Source organism: Bombus pyrosoma, linkage group LG12 (genome assembly GCF_014825855.1).
Source record: "Bombus pyrosoma isolate SC7728 linkage group LG12, ASM1482585v1, whole genome shotgun sequence".
NCBI classification, from domain to species: domain Eukaryota; kingdom Metazoa; phylum Arthropoda; class Insecta; order Hymenoptera; family Apidae; genus Bombus; species Bombus pyrosoma.
In genome coordinates this window covers 9,001,264-9,024,101 of record NC_057781.1, presented here as the reverse complement: position 1 = coordinate 9,024,101, position 22,838 = coordinate 9,001,264, and the positions used below count along the sequence as shown (strand labels likewise).

Genomic DNA, 22,838 nt, shown 5'->3' with positions numbered 1-22,838 from the left:
CGCTCTCGTGTTCGTTTCTTCCTGCGTGATAACAGGATTTTCAAGATCGTCATCGTTGTCGTAGCCGTCGTCGTCGTCGTCGTCGTCGTCGTCGTCGTCGTCGTCGCCGCCGTCATCGTCTGCGTCCCGTACGTGTATTCGTCTCGTATCGGGGATAGTTGCGATCCTGGACGTGTCGTAAACGTGCCGTGGTCGTGTCATCGTCGAGTTCGTCCGCGACTTTCATCGGTGTATTTCACTTCGGGTCTCCTTGTGCGAAATACTCGGTTATCCATCGTTATCGCGACGTGATCATACATCCTCGTTGGCGTGTTGTGGACAACATCGTCAGCGATCGCATCGTCTAGCCGCGTGCCACTAGGCTGCAAATTTTTCAAGCCACGTGACCGAGACGTATCTCGGAAAAACCGCCACCATAACGTCCAAGAGCGAGCCAACCACCATGTCGAAGCTCTACGTGGGCAATCTACCGTCGGATTGTAACGAGAGTGCCCTCAGGCAACTCTTTCAGGATCATAATTTGTCGTGTACGACGATCCTGGTGAAACGAGGCGGCTATGCGTTCGTTGACTGTACCGATCAATCTGTAGCGGATCGTGCAATCGACAAACTTAACGGTGAGTTCAGAATCAACAGATGAGATAATGTTGGATAGATCGCTTCGCTATGTCGCTATACTTTACGTTCTTATCGGCTGTTGCTACGCTGATACCGAACCTCTTGTAAAATATATGTACATACCTATGTATACTGCTTTTACTATGGCAATATATCGCTACGTTTACTGCTGTTGTCGCTATTATCACACAGGGTCTGCTGTCACGTTTCATGACTGAACGAAGAAGAACCTTCGCAAGGGGCAATGCACGGGACATGGGGCCTTCGTCATTAATTTAAACATTGCAAAATCTTTTTATCGCTTTACATAATATTACACTCTAGGTACGGCCTTAACACTCTGCAACCAGGGAAGTCGACTTGTTTTCTATAAAGTTCTTTGTATGTTACGTGTGCAACAAGTTCCGTCTACCTGTACATTAAGATTGTCACGCTTTTACATGCTTTTTCAACTAGTTTGTAAGATATTCTAAGTAGAAATATATGAACATTTGCACGCTTGTATATATGCTTCACACGATTTTCTGCTTACATTTACTTTCCCACCTCGATCGAACGATCGATATCCTGTATATAGTCAACCCTATCCAGCCCATCAACGCAATTACATATATATATATATTTATATTTAACGTATATTTTATTTATATACACATGTATTCATGTATTAGAATATATCTTTTTACTATATCTCTACGTGCAAATAACAGGCAATTTCACCGTGTTATTCGGTAAATCGATCGTCAATTATATTCATCGGCGAAAGGACAATCGCGACTCGTTGCTGATTTCCTTAATCTTTATATTCACTTCGATCGCTCTAACCGTGAAAATACCGTGAAAACAAATTGAATACGATCTATTTAAGCGAGTTATCTGGAGGAATCGGTGACCGCCTTGGACGAATAACCACTGTAAATTGTCTATCGGATTGAGAGCCCCTGTATGGGATCTCGAAAACGTATTCATCGAAAACATTTATTTTTCCATTTTCGCCGAATATGTACTTTGTACGTTACGAACACCGCGATACCAGTCTACGACTTGAAATATTTTTAATACGTCGTACAGGTTAACGTTCTATGGCTTCGGCCGCGTAATCATTCGAAGGTTTTCGTCCGAGCGAATCGTACCTTTGAAATTCCCCTTAAAAACGGCGCGAGATATAGAAACTACTTTACGAATGCTCGTGTCGTGTGGAAAACTTATCCACGTGGTGGAGAGGCGCACGCATCAGCAAGATGGCGGAGCCGGTTATACCGGCAAGGTCACGCGTGTGGGTTTCGCCTTTGAGATAAGTTTCTGATAATCATTCGCGTCGTGGCCAACATACTGTTGTTGATCGATACGATTGCCAGCTTCGCCTAACATGGCAATGATGATTCCGGCATTGAACGAAAATTACGATATAATCGCGCGACTGATAAGCGACCGTTTAATCGTAAATGATTAGAATCCAATTATCGCGAAGGAATACTGAAATTTCATTCCGACCACGCGTTACCAAGGGTAACGGTGCGTAAAATAAATTTCATAGTCTATCGATAGCCTTGTTTGTCAAAGGCGTAGGAACACTGCGAAAGTGAAAGATCGATTAAAATCGCTAAAGACTACGTCAATCGATGCAGCTACTCTTTTTCTCATAATCCGTTAGTAAGTTGACGATAGTCGTGGACGAAGAAACGGTTACCGACATTGGTCGTCGGACGCGTCTTTCATGTTTTTCGTAAAACGATCGCACGCCTATAAATCCTGACCATCCGTACTGAATTTCAACTTTGTCTCGAAAAGTTAGATCGATACTTGACTAGAAACGACTCACGCCTGTACGTCGGTGATTCTCCCGCCCAAAAAACGTGGTCAAGGTCGCGTCTGTACGCGTGACGTATGGTTCCCCCACTGGCTCGATGCGAGGTTAAAATTTACATCGTGAAATACCGCCAACTTCATCTGGACGCGTCCGTAGAAATTGGTTAGTCACACTCGTCATGCACGATGGCCATGCTAATCGAGTAAATCCAGATCGTAAATTTTGTCGACGACTTCGTAAGCAACTTGGACGCGTTTGTACCTACGTTGATCGATACACTTGCGATTGTTTTTAGAGCTTGGTAAAAGGTTAACGGGATGGAAGAGTATGTAGAGTACGCGTTGATATTTCTCGAGGATCGTTTTTAAACCATCTTGCCTATATATCGCATAACAAGATCGTTTGTATCGGTAATCGCGAAGCGATCATTTTCGTGTCGTACGTATACAAGATAAATCACTGTCACGCTCGTGACAGTCTCGTAAGTACGAGATGCTAATCGACGCGTAATACTTGCTTCGCCGTGATAAAACCGATTTGTGGTAAAAAAAAGTATATCGATGCGACGAATATCCTATATCTATACGATAAAATAAAATTCAATCTCGTATAATTAAAATAAAAGTTAGACACTTTGGACACGGTATAAATTACTGAAAGTATTTGAATTCCCAGGAAGTACGGGACGTAAGCAGTTGAGAAAATTTGGAGTATAATGGTAGGCAAAAATGTAGCAAAGAATACCACGAGAACGGTCGGCTTGCTTAGAAGCCGGGTTGCAAGAAAGAGGCGCGGTACGAACATTGGAACGATTCATAGGGAATAGTCTCTCCCTCTATTTCGTTAGCAATACAGAAGGCTCAGTCGTTGCTCTGCAGCAGCGGTACATATGTATGCGGGGCTGATCCTTGGATACAATACCGTGTGCGGAGAACGTTACCGCTTAGTACAGAACTAGTTTGGTGGGTTGTGTTACGTTTTAGGCCAACTAAACTAAGGCTAGTCGCGGTTAAACTACATCGGACTACAAACATCGATATTAATTCACCGAGGACTATAGCTTCGCCGCCATTTAATGCCTTCATTTTGTTCGAGTCATGAGAACATCGTACTGCCGAAAATATTTTCCAACCTAGAATTATAATTAAACGAAATATCTTGTAATACCTTGACAAATACGATGATCTATAGAAAACTTTTATTACAGGAAACAGGTATTAAAAAAATTCTGTTTCGCGTTGGAATTTATTATAAAGATACCAGGGTACAACGATTTTTAGAACGTAGAGGCATCGCGATTTCGTGATTTCGTGGGAATATCGTTCTTCGTATTCAAGTTTGACGAAACGTCCGTATTGAATGGCCGTTTAGATGGTTAAAAGAGAGGAAAAGAATGTATATTTTTAATCGCAAGTTTCCAGTTGTTCGTGGTTCGGTCAGCTTGATTTGTCGCGTGCCTGCTCGAGACCACCTGCTCTCGAAAAAAGTTACCTGTTAACAGTGCACCGGTAACCGACACTGATGGAACTTGACGATTCGGTTTCTCCTCGGACATAGCGAACCTCAGGATTGATAATAACATCGACGCAAATTAAGAACAAAAAGAATAAATCCTATGTTAACATGCACGATCCTATTACGATAAAGAAAATTTCTGCAGATCGTGTCAAACGTTATTGCTACGTCCAAACCGCGTCTTATCGATCTACGTGACGTGCAAAATGATACGCGCGCACACAGATAACACGTGTTTAATAAAAACGATTAAAGTTAATTACAACCATTATTCGCGCTCTTTGCGACATAACCAATGTTCGATGGAAGTAGCGGTTCCTTGTTTCTCACGAACGTTCAACCCAAACGTTGTTGTACGTGTCGATAATATAAAACGAATCTTACACCGGCTATTATTAGTAGGAATCTGTTTCTACTTCACGATGACTGCAAAGTCCAATATTTTATCTTGTAGTAGAACGGTTAAATATTTCTTTCGCCAGCTGCAAAGAATTCCTTTATAGTCGCGACTAGGTCTCGACAACGACGTCCGAATAAATTGCGTTCGTTGTACACGCGCGGATGAAAATTACTTGGTTTCAGCGTATAAAACGGTGATTTGATTAACCGAGTATTAAGTTGAGAACAACGGTGAAAAGAACTCGATTTAACACCGACACGAATGTACGGCTTAAGCGCAAAAAGTGCTTGCGCGTCTGCAAGGAGGAAGTGCTATCTTTAGAGCGGCGAAAAGAGAGTGTGCGGTGTCTTCTCGTCTTCTTTTTCGTCTAGCCATCCGCTTTCATTAACTGAATGGTCTTGGGACCAGGGGGCGAGAAAGCCATTGTGAAATTTCAACATACTCGATACCTCGAAATGAATGAAACGTAATGATTCTTCGCACTGAACTTCCCTATCAGTCACGCGATTTCGCAACCGCAAATCAGTGGCTTAATTAGCCGTGGCTTTTAACGACCGATAAAATTCTCTCGTTGCACCGAAATTAAGCGATCGTAAATTTTTATTCGGTCTTTAAAGATATCGTTTAAAGAATTTTGAGGAATCGTTGAAACCACTAATTTATATCGTCGGAAGACGAAAAAAAAAAAAAAAAGAACTCGTTAAAATTAAAAGCATATAGCATTAGGTTTTCGAGGGAAATCCAGGCATTTCGTCCCGCGATATTAGAACGAAATTAACGAGGTTACGTCGAACCGTAAAATGCTGATAACGTTGAGACGTCTGTATGAAATTATCCCCGGAGCAGTCTCTATTTTGAGTGTTTCTATATTGGCTTCGTCGACAATTCTCTATTTCTTCCTTGGCCTCCCACGCCGCGACTTTTTTTTCTCCTTCCTATCTACATTGTCTTCGTCTTTCGTGGCCTCTGTTCGCTCGAGAAACCTTTGAAGACACGTGTTTGTTTTAGATACCCGGCCGTTGACTTCCCGGCGAATAACCGTGTTACCACTGTTACCCCGAAACCAAACCGTTTTCAACGAAATCTTTCTTATTGTAACAGTCGCATCAGCTATCTTCTTACTCCCAAGCATTGCCCGTTCAACGCTTTCCCTTATATCTTCCCGGTGGAAAAAAAATAGGTTCGCTCCTTATCGTTTACAGTATCCTATCGTTATCTGCCACCGAGTTTTTCTCTACGATTACCGTAGCTAATCCGTTTACGTAATCTGTATTTCCGTAACGAGTACCGTTCACGCTTCATTCGTCGTAAATTCGTGAAAAAAGATTGGACGCGCAGCTATCTGACGAAAAAGGACCAACGAGGAAAATCTCGACGAAAACATTTCTTTAAAACGCGTCTTATCCGGACTACCGACTTTCATTCTTCCCTTCTGCCCATGAACGGAATCTTTATGTCGGAACGGGGGAAAAGAAAAAAGAGAAAGACGATTAAAGCGTCTGCCAGTTGTGACGGCAGCGAGGAGTCCTTTTGGGCCCACGTGCGCGTAATTGTCAGGTACGAAGAGAGAAATCCGAATCTTTCGACAGGTGTCAATGAACTGTGCAACGACGTATCCATCGAAGGATAAGCGAGGAAGATAGAAGGAAGGGAGGATCGGCGGGTCGAGAGAGAGAGAGGAAGGAAAGGCACGAACAGCTCGTTCGCACCTGCCTCCGTCGTATCCTACACAGGGCTCACGGTGATTTCGCATTTCGTCAACGCGACTCGGTGAAACTGATTCCCTTCCACGAATTAAGAACAATCCCGCAGTTGCGCGCTAGGTACGATCGACTGGAAATCGAATGGGAATCGAATCTCGGGAAAATATATTTCGGATTTTTCTTTAAGGTTACGCGTCCATAAGGTTAATGTTTCTCTGATATCTTCATTATGCGCTGATTGCTACGTTGAAACAAATAACATAGCCAAGAGATGATCTGCAACATGCAAATTCATAAGTTACGTTTTATGGGACGTAATCCGATCGAAGATTATCGAAATACCGCGAAATCGTGACGATGTTTACGACGTCTGAAATACTTTAGGAACGAACGTAGGTAGCAGTCGAGGGCCGAGGCGGCGACTTAATTCGTTTCGAGCTTCTATCGCCGAGTCGAAATTCAAAGTATGGACAGTTTTAATAGAAACGATAGGAAGAAGAGTCGTGGAATAACTGGCGTACGTGGCAACGAGGAATATCGAAATAACGCGCAGGCAGCGAAAGAGAGGGAACTCATCGTAGAAAAATTGCATCGGCATGGCGCCATTAATCTCCGAACGAGCGGATATTATTTTAATTCTCAAACCTCGGACCGAGTCTCTTCCGAGAAACGCCGCCCTTTGTCCCGGTCGGCTCCACGAAAGAAAAGTGACCGAGTGATTTAATCTACGAACGAACGGAGACCCTGGACTCTTTCTGCTTCTCGCTGTTCCCTATGCCTCTTCTTTTCTTTTCATTGGCGCGTTTCTTTTTTGTCTATCGAAGCCTATGTATGGTCGAATTCAACGGTTCGCATCGTGAGCATTGCTCGAAGAAAATCGCGCCGAAATCACGATTCGTCGACTCCACGAGTTCCGTATTAAAAGATAGGCGAACAGGAATAAAACAACAAATTCTACCGATACCGATTCGTAGAACGATCGCCACGGAATAATAACTAGTATACCGTAAACGTATATATTTGGATATTCTTTAAGAAATGTCTCGATCAAGGTAACCGGACAAATCTTACAGATATTAATGGTTCGATCATCGTGGCGTGATGATAGCGATTTGGTCAATCGTTGTTGGATAACGCCAAGTTACATACGAGTGGTCGAGACATTGGCTTACTATGTTGAAAACAGAGACGCCAAGTGATAGGGGCGTTGACGCGTGTTCATCTTACACGGAGATTCATGAAATATTCGGCCACTTTATATAAACGTGAAATTCTGAACTTTGTCCATTTGTCAGATAAAAGTCGTTATCGTGCGCTGTCGCGCTACGACGTTCACGCTATTAGTGATGTACGCTGTACGAGTAACTTGGCGACAATCTCGACAAGTGCCCCGCTCCGTTTCTTTCGTTTTCAGTATCGTACGCTTTCAGGAAGAAACTTTCGCCATTCATATCGTATCGTATCGTATCGTATCGTATGTATATCGCTCGGGCGAAATTGAACACACGCGCTGGTTAACTTGGCGTAGTCGCGATCGCAACGACATTTAAAATTGATCGATACGCCACCTTAGAATACACATAGGCGATTTTTTCATCGTCTTACGAATCGCTATCTCATCTTGCACGCAACAAAATATGCGTAGCCGCGAACGATACGAATTTTCGAGGAACTACGTACTTGATCGACTCGACAAATTTCTCGTCAACATCTGCCATTCGATCGTCATACGTACATGCGACAAATACATTCGATCATCCATAATTTAACGGAACATTCAGAGCCGCTGTAATTTACACAACGTTTCTAGATGAAACGACAGTTTCATCGAGGGACAGACTTAAGAGAGCTTGGTACTTCGATAGAGATAAGAATTCGGGGATATCGATAAGGATATCATCGTATGTACGACGAAACGGACGAGTCTAGATACGAAGGTATGGTGGCGTGAAAATCGAACGGAGAGTGAGATTTTGCGTTTGGCGCGCTTTCTGCGGATTCTCAGTCAGGACCTATCTTAACGTGCGTGGGCCCATTCGCTTCATTCGGCAAACTAACCTACCCGTCTAAGTAATCCATTGTGCTTCTCGTGCTCTCTTTGTGTGGCCGCTCTCACGCTGCGAGCGCGGCACACAAGGGTGTGCGAGAAGGAGCAAGAAAGGAGAGTCCTTGGCGCGAGAAAGAAGCGGCAAAGAAACGAGCAGGACAGAGAAAGGGGGTGGAACAGAGGGCGAAACAGAGAGAGAAGTATGCCACAAGGCCAACCGAGAGCGAAGCAATTTTTGCTTTATTCTTTGCCAGGCCGAAAACGAGCGTGGATCCGACCGACTAACTGCTCCAATTTTATTTACCGCATCGTGTCAAACCCGATCGACGCGACGTCTCCTCGTCCTTTTGTCTTTTCGCGATATCCCGCGGCCACGTACGATCGTTCCTCTTTCTTCTCCGCTCCTCAAATTTCTTTTCAAATCTTTTTTACCACGTAAACAAACTTCACGGGAAGATAGCGCGATTGTCCGCCAAACGTGTTATTTATCTTGGTTTATTAAAAGGAACCATCCATCGAACTATTAGCGGGAAGGCGATATTTTTCTTTCGTCCGTTCGAGGGAAAAAGTTTTCATTGCTTCCTTTCGCTATTTCGTTCGGTTCGTTTTCGTTTCTTGCTCTCCGGCGCGGAATTGAGATTAATACGAAGCCAGCGTACACCGTACGTTTAATTACCGTCCCATTAAAAACGTTTCCGACGTACGTACGTTAAATTACCCAACGTTCCAGCGTATTTTCTTCGACGAAACGTTACGTTTCCCCGAATAGAAACACGTGCCCTTCCTTATCTGCGCTTCTATAACGAAACGCCTCGTGTGGTACGTTACCGAATATTCTAGCCACACGCAAATGTTTACCTATATATCGAATCACGCGAATGTTTATATAATTTTATTCTCGAACATTTTTCCTTTAGATCCTGTTATATTCGCGGTCGTTTTGTATGTGGATCGCGTGCCCTCGTACCAGAAGCGATATTTGTCAGGGAAACGCGTTATTCGTCTTCCGATGTTTCAAATGACATCGTTACCAACATCGACGTTCTTGTTTATCGAATTAGAGTAGAAAAATGAAATCTTTCAAAAAAAAAAAAAAATCGATATATGCGAATTCGTTTGAAAATATTAATCGGCAAATTGCTGGGTAGATTCGCGCGAGATTTCGACCCGTGATTCACGATTCGCAAACGATTTCCGTGGGACTGAACTAGCGAGTTGTAACTCAATAGTAATTTATGTACCTAGCCGTGCCAACCGCCGTGTCCAAGGCATCGGTATTCAGCATCGGCCTGGAATGCGCAACAGGAACCTGTTCTCATTCCCATTCCCGCGCAGCGCTACCCAAATATTTTATTACTTCCCCGTGGAGCCGGTGCTCTCTCTAGCTCTCTTTATCTCTACCTCTCTTCCCTTTTTTTTCTCTCTCCCTTGCTCCTTGACCGACGCAAGAAACTCCTCGCTGTTATGTCATCCTGTAAGGCTCGCCTTATCGTTGTAGCGATATTTCAAACGCTCCGAATACGTCTCGAGATTTCGTAGATGTTCGAGGAATCGATAGTCGTCTAATTTTGCTTCTGGTAATAATTGCGTATTAAATATCCGAGGTTACGAACGAGTATTTCGCCACCGGTGGTGCTTGGCCGAAGAATCGTCTTGGTGTATCAAGTGCCGAGATATGAAAAACGCTGTACTGGCAGCCGAGATACGCGAGGTTTACGTTACCTACGTTGGTGAAGCTATCGAGTATCGAAGCGAACGCTTTCTATTAATAATACACGCGTTATAAATAAACGTTGATAACCGATCAAGCTCGAGATACATAATTCAAGATGATTCACGACTTCTCGTGCAACTCGCTAATTACGTATTTTTTTCATCTTTGTTCCGTTACGTTGCATGTTCGAACGATTGCTAATTACGTAGATATAATCGTTGACCAAGTGCGCGTCGTTTTACAAATTCGAACGTAACCAGGTTTCGGGGCATGAAAGCCCGTTCGATCGCGTCTCACCGTCAAGCAGAAATTGACGAAATTTAAGTTAGGAACCGGTAAAACGTATCGAGAAAGAGGGACAAAGAGGAGAAGCGAAATGAAAAGGGAAGGCGCGGTGAAGCAAGAGAAAGAGGTGGAAGGAAAGAGCGAGAGAAAAAATGAATATATATTAGATAGATTGCGCGACGACCTCCGGATAGCTCTCCTAAGCTCGGTCTCGCTCGCTCTCGACTCACCTACCTGGCAGTTTTCGTTGTAGGCATCAGCAGGGAAGATGGTGGGTAGGGAGGGAGGAGGTAGGAGCACTAAGGAGACCTTGAAGGCTTGCTAGCCGGGTGCCGGTTAGTACTGACCCACTATAAAGGCACTTGCCATCCTGCTCGTTCAACAGGACAATCTACTATTACTCTCTCCCTCGGGAGAGCCTGCTAACCTACTCTCTTGCCCACATACACCGACTCGATCCGAAAACTCGCTTCTAGACCCTGGCTGCGCTTAGCTCAAACAGCTTCTTTCTCCCTCCCTCCCTCTATCTCGCTGGTTTCTCTCCTTTTTCACCCGTGCTCTCCGTCTCTATCCCGTTCACTTTGTCGTCCCTCGTACGCTGCCTTCCCTATCTCATTTCCACTCCCTTTTTTCTGCTCCCTTCTCGCTGCCGTTCTAATACCACCACGGCTACACCCCTCGAGTTCTTCGCTATTTCGCTTCCTCTCGCTCCTTCTCTTTCTCTTTTTTTTTTTTCTAGTTCGCTCTCTCTACTCCCTCGTACGCGAGTGTGTACGTTACACGAACACACGGCCGCGTACACGAGGCATACGGTATACACGCGGAGCGAACCCCCGAAAAATCTCTGTGTGACTGGGTAAGACGCGCGTACCCTTCTCTACGTATACGAGTGCTTGTTGCGTGTGTCCCTCTTATGCACGAATTTCACCGATGCTTAGAAAGAAGGAGAGAGATTCGAGCGTGTATCGTGTGTAAGTATGCCTGTGTTTGTAGGGAGTACCACCTAGCATAGCAACTGCTGTTTCTGCATTTCTTAGCAGCGCGCCCCATGCGAGATGCCGGTATATTTTAGGCATATAACGGGTGTCCCGTTTTCGAAACAGATGCCTACGCGCTTCTCTTCGCGGATCGTGCATCTCTCGCGGTTACCCGATAACACGTCCTCTAATTGTAACTTCGTATCAGCAACCAGAGCCAATCCATATCGTAGTTTTACTTCGTCGTAGGAATTTTTCCGATTTCGTAACTTGGTAATTTCGAAACAGGAGCGGATCGTCTTGCGGATGAGACTCTTTTCTCGTCAGGCGTGTCGAGTTCGTTTACGACGCAACAGCAAGGATATAGTATGATGCGATGTGGTAATGATTAGCAGGGTAAAAGTTCAAACTTACGAATAATCTGTTTGACTTGATTTGTAAATAACGAGTGCTTCTAAAGAAGACAACGGCGGCGACCAGCGCAAATATGAAGCTCGTTGGAAAAAAATATTCGAGCGTGCGACAGTCGTAAATTTTGACAGGATCGGGATCATCGCGATCAAACAGCTCCTGCTTGGTTGAAAATTCTATTCGGTGAGAGACGACGTTGTAACCTATCGTAATAGCCTACTCCCAAATGGCAAACACGTGAAATCAAGCGTAAAAGCACACGTCGAATTTAACGCAGCATAAGAATCAAATTAAAACCTCGTCAAGTTCTACCTCCTCTCCTTTTTCTTCTCACCTTGTCGCGAATTGGCTTTCGCATGAAACCTGTTGGTACTCAGGCTGAGCACTCGTGCATGGAAACACTTACGAATATTATTGCTACAGGGTGAGATGAACCATTCGAGGGGAGACTTGACACGGGACCATACTAAGTAGCCATTTAAGCGCTACTTCCTCCTTTTCTTTTTTCCCCATCTCTTTCTGCCTCTTTTCACTTTCGAGTACTTACAGAAGATACCGTAACGCCATCTTCTCCTCGTCGTTTTATGTTTAATACGCGCATTTTTAATTCATTCGAATTTCCAAGCTAGTCCGCCCGGTAGGTTATATTATATACCCTCATTGTACCAAGCATTCTGCTGCATTTAATAGACTCCTCGCGAGCACAATTCCGCCACTCGCCACACGCCATTGTACCCCGCAAGAGAGATCTACCCGGTTTTTCTGAAGCGGACTCGGCTCATTCAAAAAAATACCACTCCGCGCACGAAAATGAGAAGCGCCGAGATCGTTATCGATGTTCAACGACAACGACGACGACGACGATCTGCGACGGTCTGCCACGATCATCAACAAGCCTGCGTGCCCACTTACTTATGGCGCAAACCGACTGTAACTAATTCATGCGAACACGGATCTCCTTTTCGCCGAACCACTTCTAAATAACTTATTATTGAATCGAACAATTCCACCTAACTTATAAAGCTATGCAAAACAACCGAGAAAAAGATACAAATACATCTACTATTCTGTCCATGTGTATCTCTGTATAAATTTTAGGCTAAATTAAATTTACGATTAAACGTGAATATCTCATTTCTACCGACCTGTATTAGAAGCTCGTTGTAACGATCAATCCACTGCATTCTGACATCGTTGGCTGCCATATTTGACGTCTTGCTGTCCCATTTGTTGAGAAACATCTTACACTTTCTTCGTTTTTTTCACATTGAATACACATCAAGCACACGTCGTTTTAATCTACGTACGTCCGAGGATCAGGAATTACAAGTTTTCTTCATAAGTTTTCTTTGAAATAGTTTTTCGAACTTTGCTAGTTGATGTTTCTACATTCTTCCATTTGTAATCATAAAAACCGTTTAGTAGAGGTGGCGCTTTTCGATCGCCAATTTATAGTTTAAACGAAAATTTTGTTACAAAAGATTTTGTTATACGGATTGAAAAGGACAGATTAAATAAAGTATTCTAATACTTTATTTTCTGCCGGTATTGCGAACAAGATTGTTTTGATCATAGACGGTGAGTAGGAATCGCGCCATTTGCTGCCGACCAAGCTATGTTTACATTCTTACGATGGCCTTGTCCTGCGAAGCAACCGAAGCGTATTTCTGTTCGCGTCTAATCGACTAGAATACTAAAAAAAAAAAAACACACGTCCTTTCGAACAATCTCAGAGTTGCACGGTTTTTTCCCGGAATCGACGAGTTGAACGTTTATAATCTATCGCGTAATTGACTCTTACGCACGTCGTGTTAATCACCGTAACTGACTGATTTCAAAACACATGCGCGCGCATCCGCTTGTCGCGAACAGGATGCGCATAAGAGACAATCACAGCCTAATTGCCAATCGTGTAACGGATAAAACATTTATTTTTCATGTAACCAAATTTAATTTTGTGTACGACGAGCGAAAAGGGTCACTTTCGATGGTCGACAAAAGTGGTTTCGTAGATTTTTTTGGCATTACATTTAGAAAGAGGAACTGGTTAGAGAAAATTAGATGGGTCTAACTGGCAGAAGACACCTGGTGCCTAGGAAAGGAAATACTCGTGTATACATGCATTTATGTATATGTATGTTGGGACCCTCGGACCGTGTCGAAAAATTCGCTAGCCCGAGACTATGATCACGGATACGTTCACATAACCTCTTGATCCTGATTAGAATATGAGTAAGGTAGGCGATAGTTTCAAATCAGTGCAGTGATTTTTATGCCGTTAGACGTTGTATACGTGCAAATCAAAACCCGGAAGCAACCGCCAAGTTCCACTTTTCAAAACCGGTGTACAGCATATTTTTCCATGAGAAAATATCCCATCGGTAGCTCTGACCAGGGTCAGAGTTCAAATGTACCATTGGTTCAAACAGGTTGTCCAAACTGACCCAATAAACCAATTCTCCTATTTCCTTGATGCTATGAGAAAATTCAAGCGGTTCGTATTTACGTACCATTTATTCGGTTATCATGCCTTTGGTTTTTTTCCCCTTTGTAATATATAACAAACTATATTTATTGAAATATAACTTTTCGAATAATAGCAGAAGCACGTTTGATATCCATAGTATCGTTTATAAATATGCTTTAAAATTGTGTTCTTTTCTTGTTCCAGGATATACCTATCTCGGATCAGTGCTTGTCGTGGAGCCATCCGTAGCTAGTGGACCGAAGAAACGGTAAGTTTTAAATATTTTCGTAACTTACCTCGCGTGAAATCGTGTCTGAATTTCGTACCACGGTATCGGATTTTGATTAGAAACCAAGCGTATTCCACTACTCCGCTGGCTAAGGCGTGCGTTACGCGGTTGATCGGCGATATTCTCGACTAAAACGCCTTTACGATAAAACGATTTGCTTTATACATTGCGTTACTTCGTATGCAAATATGTACGTATTAAATAAATTAGTCATGAATCGTCTTACCGCGGTTGTAATCAAAATTTATTCCTTTAAACGGTCGTAAATTTGGCGAGCGTGCAGGAAACGCCCGGTCGAATTACACTTATATTATACATTAAGTATTTCCAGAAAGTTGCTCAACTTCTCAGGTTCTGCTACCGTGCGGATAGCGTCGAACCGACAACTTGTCCTTACGTGCTAATAGTCCATTTGTCTTCGAAAAATTTTATGTAATCGCTTACACAAACTTCAACAGGGGTTATTAACCTTAGGCAATTTCTCGATCAAAAGAGAGATCACGCGTAATGCCGGCATAACGAGGTGCATAATTGGCCGCACGCGAGTAAATGCGCGCGAGCGCGCATACACGAGAGTTTGAACTCGTGCCGAACGTGTCCAAGCAAAAATCGTCGAGGATTATCCGCAGTGGAACTCATCCGCGTCATAGAATTTTGAATAATTGTCGGATACCATCAAAGGAATCGTACGGTTAGCTCTACGAGACAAAGATGGCCAATTACATACTTGGCTCGAGGTTCGACCGAAGCGAACTTCCTCGAAAACTTCGTTATCTATTGTTATGCAAATTTCCGCGGTGTTCTTTTATCGCGATTGCTTCTGTCGATAGGAGCATAGGTGCCGTAATGGGATAAACGATGTTACAATTCTAGCATCGTTAAATGGCATCGTTCTATATTTATGCATGGAAATTTGTACAATATGAATTACATTTGCACCATTTTTCTTGCATGCTGCCACATATATTACGCACACATGGATCGCTGGTACGTATCTATTTGCCACTATTATCCGTTGATTGTATTTGTCGACGGGCGTTAACATTAATTTCTTCGCTGAAAACCTACAGCTAGTCGATCGTTACCAGCGCTACTCCTTTGAAATTAAATCGTCCTTTATACCTTTGTCCTGGCTTAATTTTCTATTACGAAGGACTTTGACGTTGTTCGATGACCGTCTTTTAATCAAGAAACTTCTACGTCGATATCGATTTATTATGCTTCGTAAATGGAGGATATAAAATTGATCGGAAGTGGCATTTGATCGATCGTTAATTACCGTTTACTTCGATCGATATTATTGTTTTGATCGAAAACTTTCTACTCGGAGCTTGTTGCTAGTAGAAACGTTTGGGAGCCTCTGCGCATCGAGGCAGCCTCCTCCTCGACGGTGAGCAGGCGTTCGAAAAAAATGTGGCACCTGCCTTCTCCTTACGAGCCCCGAGCTGAGTCCAGGCTGCTCGCTCGTGCCACAACTGCAATCTGTTATTTCACCATCCCCCAACCTCGTTCCTTTCTCCGTTTCTCTTCTCGGTTATTCATACCACCGATTCCTGTTGCCGCAAGAAACCTTATCGACGATAGGAACGTGCAAAGGTATAAACCGGGGATTTGTTGCCGGTCATAATGATACTCGACAGCAGATAAGAGCAATTAAATGCAACGTGCAATGAATGCAGGGTAAAACGAGCCGTACGTGCGATCGTTTTTAATTCGGTTGCCCGATTGCATCGACGACGTCAAATATATAAAGTATCGTTTTTCCATCGTAGCATGGTAAATGCAATTTTTCTTCTGTATCTCGATGCTTAACTCGCGACACGTGACGTGCGTTGTTTTGGACCTTGCCGTAGCGAAAGGGTTAAATTAGGGCAACGAACGTAACCGTTGTGCCGTAGATTGTAAATGAAATTTTTTGTCAAGATAGCTAGCAAGGAGATTAGGCGGGGAGGTCGTCGGTCGACAATAGACAGATTGACAATTCAGAGGGACGAGTATCACTTCCGAGTTGCCCTCTTTGCGTAGCTCGGGAACTCGCGTATCAGCTTCCTGCAGCGAGTGTTGCTCTTCCATTTTTAATGTTTAGGACCGACGCATGGCTAAACATTCATTTCCATATAAGCCGATATGTTTCAAATGTAAAGTACTCTCATACGGTGGTTACAGTGATGAAGAAGAAAAGACGAGAATAGATGGAGAAAGAAAAAGGAAGATGTCCAAGAGAAACGGACTGGTACGAGCGAAAACTAGTTTAAGGTCCGAGGGTCTCACCCCTCAAGAATTCTTACAATGATTCCATGGGATCCACCACGTTTCTGATTCTATTTCCTTTAACTGGCTCTATCGGCCTCTTTGTGTTAAGTCCGCCAATGTGTGACGTTATTCTAGCATCGCGAGTGTGAGAACCGAACGGAAAATTCGTAACGAATGGTGACAATTATATCATCGTGCGACTCTATCCATGCTATTATCAGCACGTTTATTTTCATATGCTAAATATATGCCTTGCCTTCCTTTCTTTCGCGTGTACGCATCTTTAAGAGTGCAGGCAGTTAATAGAGAGTTAAAGATTCGAAGATGTTGCCGTGATCGATGAGATACTTTAAATGTCAATAGAAATTTTTGATGGGAACGTTGGATGTTTTCGAGGTTTGTGACGTAGCACGGTCGGAGAATACATTCGGTTCCCGTACGATTTAGATCGCTTCGTTCTCACTTCTGTGGTTTTCACGCAGACATACATAATTCAAAGACTGTGCGCTGGCGCGGTCGATGCTTCTTCGAAACTTTTGAAGTCATGCACATGCTTAATCAATTTAATGCGATGACCGCAAAGACTGCTTTAGACACGGCGAAAGGCAGCACCACTTTGCGGTGCATCCACGTAACATAGGCACGTGTATCGTACGTCGGAATTGTGGCAAACCGGCTTCTACGAAATGCAAATCGAAACGCAGTCGCGCGTAATATTTACATCGAAAACGTATCGACGTCCGATCGACACTTTGTTTTGTTTCTTCTTTTTCCTAATAAGCGCACGAACATAACATCGGTGTTTATTTACCAAGCGTATAAATAACAGCGATCTACCGTCTGGATCTACGATCGGGCGGACTGGATACACACCACTTGACAAGCTTCCACGTTCAGGTGTCAAGTGGATACCTCATAATACGAAGTGCACGCGAACCGCATGTTTTTCCACTTGCACACGCGGGTCTGCACTTTTCCCATTTGCATAACAACGCCGCTGCACCTCGCAGCGCGTATCAGGTCATTCAGGTCGTACGATAGGAAGGGTGCATGGGGGTAAGTTAGACCCCTGCAGCCGGTGGTCACCCGGCTGACTGAATGCACTTTGTTTGCATTTCCTGCACCGAAGTGCCGCCGTTTGTCTATATCACTTGTCCCCTCGGCTTCATAAACCGCAAACAAATGTTCGCATCGTTGATGCGGGGGAAAACGAATAAAAAACTGCCACGAGAGCTGCCGAGGATGCATCTTTCCGTTCGATGCGATGCACACGTTCTCTCTCTCCTTGTTTCTCCGCCGTTCCGCCTATCTTTCTCCTTGTCCTTCCTGTCTTTCTCTTTTCTTCCAGCGAATCGTTGCACTCGGCGCGTGCCAACCTCGTGCCCTTCTCCGGTGGTGTGCCCCCTCCCTCGCCTTGCATTTAATTCTGCCTCTCTTCGTCCTCCACCCCTTTCGACTCCCTACTTTTCTCGGGCCACCCCACCCAACCCCGTTACCCTTCTCCCTCGCTCTCTCTCTCTCTCTCTCTCTTTCTCTTTCTCTCTTTTTCTCTCTCCCTCTCCCCCCGTCAACCAACAACCCACTCCAACCCACCCCCCTGAGTCGTGGTGCATCTTGCATGCACTTGTTGCGTCAATGCACAGCCGGCTGCTTCGGCACGCAGCGCAGGCGCAACTCGAATTTCTGGATGTTGTTGATACTTTTTTTATCGGAGCGAAGGGAACGGTGGTGCGTGTGCGATGCGTTTCAAACGCGATAGGATTACTACGAGAGGGACAGTTAGCGCGGATCAACGCGAAAGACCATCAGGATACCGAAAGTAATACGTTTATCGAATTACGGAGATGCCGGCGCGGTGCAGTTTATTCGCACGTGCGATTTCTCTTGGTTAAAGGAGATGGACGTGAATGTGGAAACGAGATATCGCGTAACATAACGTAACATAGCCACGTCTCTTGCGTTATATCTCGACAGTGTTCGTTACTTTTGCCGTTTCGCTCATTTTCCTGTCTCAACGCACCGATTACTTTTTCCATTTTTCGCGATATATTAAAGCAGCTCTTTCGTTTGTTGGTTCTCGTTCCAATCGACATTGGTAAGAGCAATAAATTCCTTTTAACTCTTAAACATTGCGTATTTCTCGGAAATTGCCGGTATAACGATCATCACGATATCGCGTAAGTATTTTGCCTATGTACGTCGTCGTCGTCGCAGTCGTTAATACGAAGCATCCGCAAGTTTAAGGTTAAAGGACGCTCGTAAAAAGTGGAACTAGCGGCGAAAGTAGTAGGCCATTCTCCGGTGAATTACGCTCGTTACAAATATAGAGGGTGGATTTGTAATACCCTGGCTGCACTTGTTGCATCTATGTCGAATGCACTGGTGCTCCACGCAAGCGCCGTTTGCCAAAGCTAACTTTACGAATTTTCTTCCTGTCCGATGGCATTCCGTAAATTAACTTTCTTCCACCTCGTGTACCTCGTTCCTGAACCTTCAAGTTTTTACTTTGTTCGAACTTTTTCAAACACTGTGAAATACGCGCTGTTACCGAGTTAGCAAAGAAATTTCTCCTTTCGAAAATCCTCTCGTACTCGTCGACTTGTCACCTGTTGAAACGCGATTTCAATATAATAAACGATGTTTTTACGCCTGACTTTCGACTAGAATTCTCGAGTAATCCTTGGTGCAACGACTCTTAGCAAATTCTCGCGTATAAAGCCGGCCTAGGTAAACACAAGGCTGGATCGTTTGTCGTTGCTATCCTTTCGCACACTTTTCCTTTTCTTCGGTCCGGCTGCCGCGATTCTTTTTTCTGCGAGAAGCAACTGCTACCAGTGGCTTCGTATGTCGGCAGAGCGAAAACAAAACGATACAACGGGACCCGCCCGCCGGTAGGATCGCTCCTTCCGATGTTTGCTCAAAGTATCTTCCTACGAGCCTCGAGGGACGATATCCTGACGAGGAGGAGCTCGATACGCGTCTTCGTGCAGCTACGTTCACACAAGAGGCTAACGTGGCTCCTTTAGAATTGTCTTTCGAAAATTTCATTGACCGATAGGTCGACCCTTGCCAGAGAATTTGCATTCAATTAATTTTGTTTCTCAGAGACGATCATTTTTGCCTAGCTACCGTGCTGTGCCTACCTTTGCTACCAATCCTTTTCATTTCTGTTTATTCCGTGTCATTGCCTTTAATTCTGAGCTTGTGGAACGCCTGCATCTTTAAGATCCTGCGAACTTCGCTGTTTCGATACGACCCTCGTGATGGAAATTCGAGTAACGAGATTATTTCGGCGCAAAGAATCGCGTACGTGCAAGTTAGCTGTAGCCAACTAACGCGAGGGAGCCTTCGAACGTAAGCCAAGAAGCTTCGATCGAAATTACCGATCAGCTGCTCCGGGCTGTCAGTCGCGGAAAGTAATTTACGCTCTTAAGTAATGCGCCGGAAACGAAAACGTAATTATCACCTAGACCTCTTACGAGCTGATTAATGATCCAATTGCTCGTGCAACGTAAATTGTCAATTTACGAAGCCTTCGAAGTCAGTCGGTCTCCGAGTAGGAAACGGGTCGGTCGACTCCTCCGAATTGTAATCGATTAGCCGACGATTTGAGAAATCTTCGAGACAGATCCGTGCCCGTAATCTGGAAAAGTTGCGAAATAGCCACGGTATTTCCGAAATAACCGGCAGTTTATAGAGCGAAGTAAAACAGCTGGTTTCGGGCGTAATTAATATTCCCAAAGTGGAATGGAGGAACGTATAAAAGCTGTAATGCCACGATTAAAACAGCTTGGCCGCGAGTGTGTGTGTGAATTATGTTTTTTTCAGGATATTAAATCTTGCACGGTTTTATCGTGAATGTTGGTGCAGGTCGTTCCCCTTGTTAATGGCTATTAATCATTGGCGAAGGAAAGGGCACGTAAGAACATTAAGTCAAGATGACGATAGCTTTCTTTTGCAGCAAAAAGTGGAGGTGGTTTGGCTTGCTTTTTGTTTTTTCTACCCGGCCGTTTTCATCGCATGATTCCTTATCACGAGTAGATCCACAGATGAGCAGAGATCGTCACGGTAAAAAAGAAAATTACACGGGTATGCGCGTGTACAGACTTGGCACAATCCGCAGGTGTAAAGGGCCTCGCTTAATTATCTCGAAATTGAGGCACGCTGACGTGCAATAAGCGTTATGTACCCTCGCCCCTCTGGTGCATGCGCCTCGTGTTCCCCGGGCTCGCTGTTTTCACTTCCCCCGTGCGTCGATGCACTTTCTCGCCGTTGTAACGTCAATGGTTCCGCTTTAAGGCGTTACAAGCAGAACGGCGGATCGTAAAATCTTGGACGGTGTTAGGGAAGACGGGATTTTTGTTGCTGAACGCAGCTGCCGGCCAAAGTCACGCTCGATGCCTTAATTTTGAATTGTTCTACCGAAACGATTTAGTTTTACGCCGTGGCGCGGATCGCGTCTTTAAAAGGGGCGCAGCCAGGAACGCGGATCGATTTTCGTAATCGACTGGGATTCGTTCTGATCGAACGGTAAGGGAAATTTGGAAAATCGCGTACGTAGGAACCGATTTCCCGGAATGGCGGTCGTAACGAGACGAGCGAATAGAATCGAACGAATGCTGTAAGAATACAAGGGTAGTTTAAAGAGGATCGGACGATGTACGAGTCGCGACCATGTTACGGGAACAACGAAAGCGAAACTCTGGCAAACGTTGTATCGAGAGGTTTCACTTTTGACAAATTGAAACTTTGCACAGTAGCTGGTACGATAGCGTAAAGGTGATTTTAACGGCGATGCCTCTTAATTGGCGTGACCGACGCAAAAGGATGCCGTGAAAAAGAAACCCGCAAAGAATATGCACGGATCACGGAAGACGCGCTGCACCTGGCCAACCAACCGGTCAGATCGGTATCTTGGCGACGCGGTTATTATTAATTCTTTTTTGTCCTCTCACAGATAGACCGCGATTAATATGCATGTCGCGGAGGCCTCCAATTATCCGCTGTACGAAACTTTTTCTTCTTGCCGAGTGTCGCGGACGTTTTCTCCTTTCTTACGTCATAGTTTCTCGTCTTTTCATCTACAAAGGACGCGTACGATGGAAAGACGGGATCCAGTTGACAAAAGTCTCGCTACTCAAAGAGGTAAAAATCCACTCGAGAGTAAAAGCGAAATCACGATACAATTACGAAAGCGAACGCGACTTAAAACGCAAGTCGCGCGTAAAGAATCGAATAACGAGCGTTCGATTTCGAAGTTACTTTGGTCGTTCGAAAATTCATATAATGGCTTGGCGAGAAAGAAGATGCTCCTTTAATTATGATGTATATACATATATATTGTTATTATACTTTTTGTTCATCGCGGAAAACGCATCGAGGAGAAGTAAGATTATCACAATCCTAAATATCTTATTCCCATATCCTTAAACTCCTGTATCCTTACCTATCTTACAGCTTCTCCCATTTCCTTGTTTTAGGGGTAGCGGCGACGCCCTACCGGAATCTTCAGTTGGCCAAGTTGGCAGTGGTTGGAGGTGAGTCATTTTTCCCAGCCTTTCCGCTTTACTCACTGACCTGTAAGACACATATTTCCTGCCACTAAACGTTCTACGATATCGCGAAGAACAGTCTCACCGACGAATACATCGCACGAGATGAACGAGATCACGTTCTCTTTTTTTTATCGAGTTGCCGTAAAATGTTTCAATTTCGTCGGTCGGTTTGCGATAGAGTATCGAGTGAAAAGCACGAGTCGATCGTTTACTCGTACGAGTTAACGATTCAAAAACGACACAATGCACTTTTCGTGGCGAATCCACGTCTTAATGTTAAGTAACCGGGTCTATTTCGATTCTGTACGTTCTCTTAAAACGAAAGCTTTGACAGATATCCGAGACTAGACGTTTATCGAATACCAAATGCACGGATGCCGTTCAATTTCTCGCAAATTTACAATTAATTCGCTTACAACCGGGCAAATTGGAAAATTCGTCTATTTGTAAATACGGTTGTAACGTGTATTTTATTCGTCATCGATCGGTCGACGTTCCGGTCAACGTCCAATTATGTTTGAAACATACTTCTCATCCATTTTGTACGATAAGAAAAGGTTAAATCACTGCACCAACTTTCTTAAAAAATACCATTTTTTCGATGGGATTTTCTCTACGGAATAAAGCAGTATTGGATAGCAGCGGAGAAAGCTTTCCCAGCCTGTCCTGAGACATCCGGACTCCTGGTGCGAAAATTCTTCAAGGGTGCGTGGCCACTATTGATTCCAGGGATCCGCCACCCTTACGCACCCTCGCATTTCTCTTTCCCTCTCTCTTTTCCCCCGTTACCCTCT

The 22,838-nt window shown here is 44.2% G+C and overlaps 1 protein-coding gene across 1 annotated transcript; it reads left to right on the top strand.

Annotated features, from left to right (window-relative positions):
* Nucleotides 1–231: 231 nt before the first annotated feature.
* On the top strand, nt 232–14,219 carry LOC122573845 (insulin-like growth factor 2 mRNA-binding protein 3-A). The gene is made up of 2 exons (XM_043740758.1): nt 232–617; nt 14,152–14,219. The coding sequence occupies exons 1-2, from the start codon at nt 443–445 to the stop codon at nt 14,217–14,219; spliced, it is 243 nt and encodes an 80-aa protein (XP_043596693.1). The 5' UTR covers nt 232–442.
* The last annotated feature ends 8,619 nt before the right edge of the window (nt 14,220–22,838 follow it).

What these genes read in the sequence shown, in the direction of transcription:
- LOC122573845 (XM_043740758.1), top strand. Translation starts at nt 443, where the DNA reads ATGTCGAAGCTCTACGTGGGCAATCTACCGTCGGATTGTAACGAGAGT. An exon ending in TGCAATCGACAAACTTAACG is followed by an intron (nt 618 to 14,151) that starts GTGAGTTCAGAA and finishes TTCTTGTTCCAG; the next exon opens with GATATACCTATCTCGGATCA.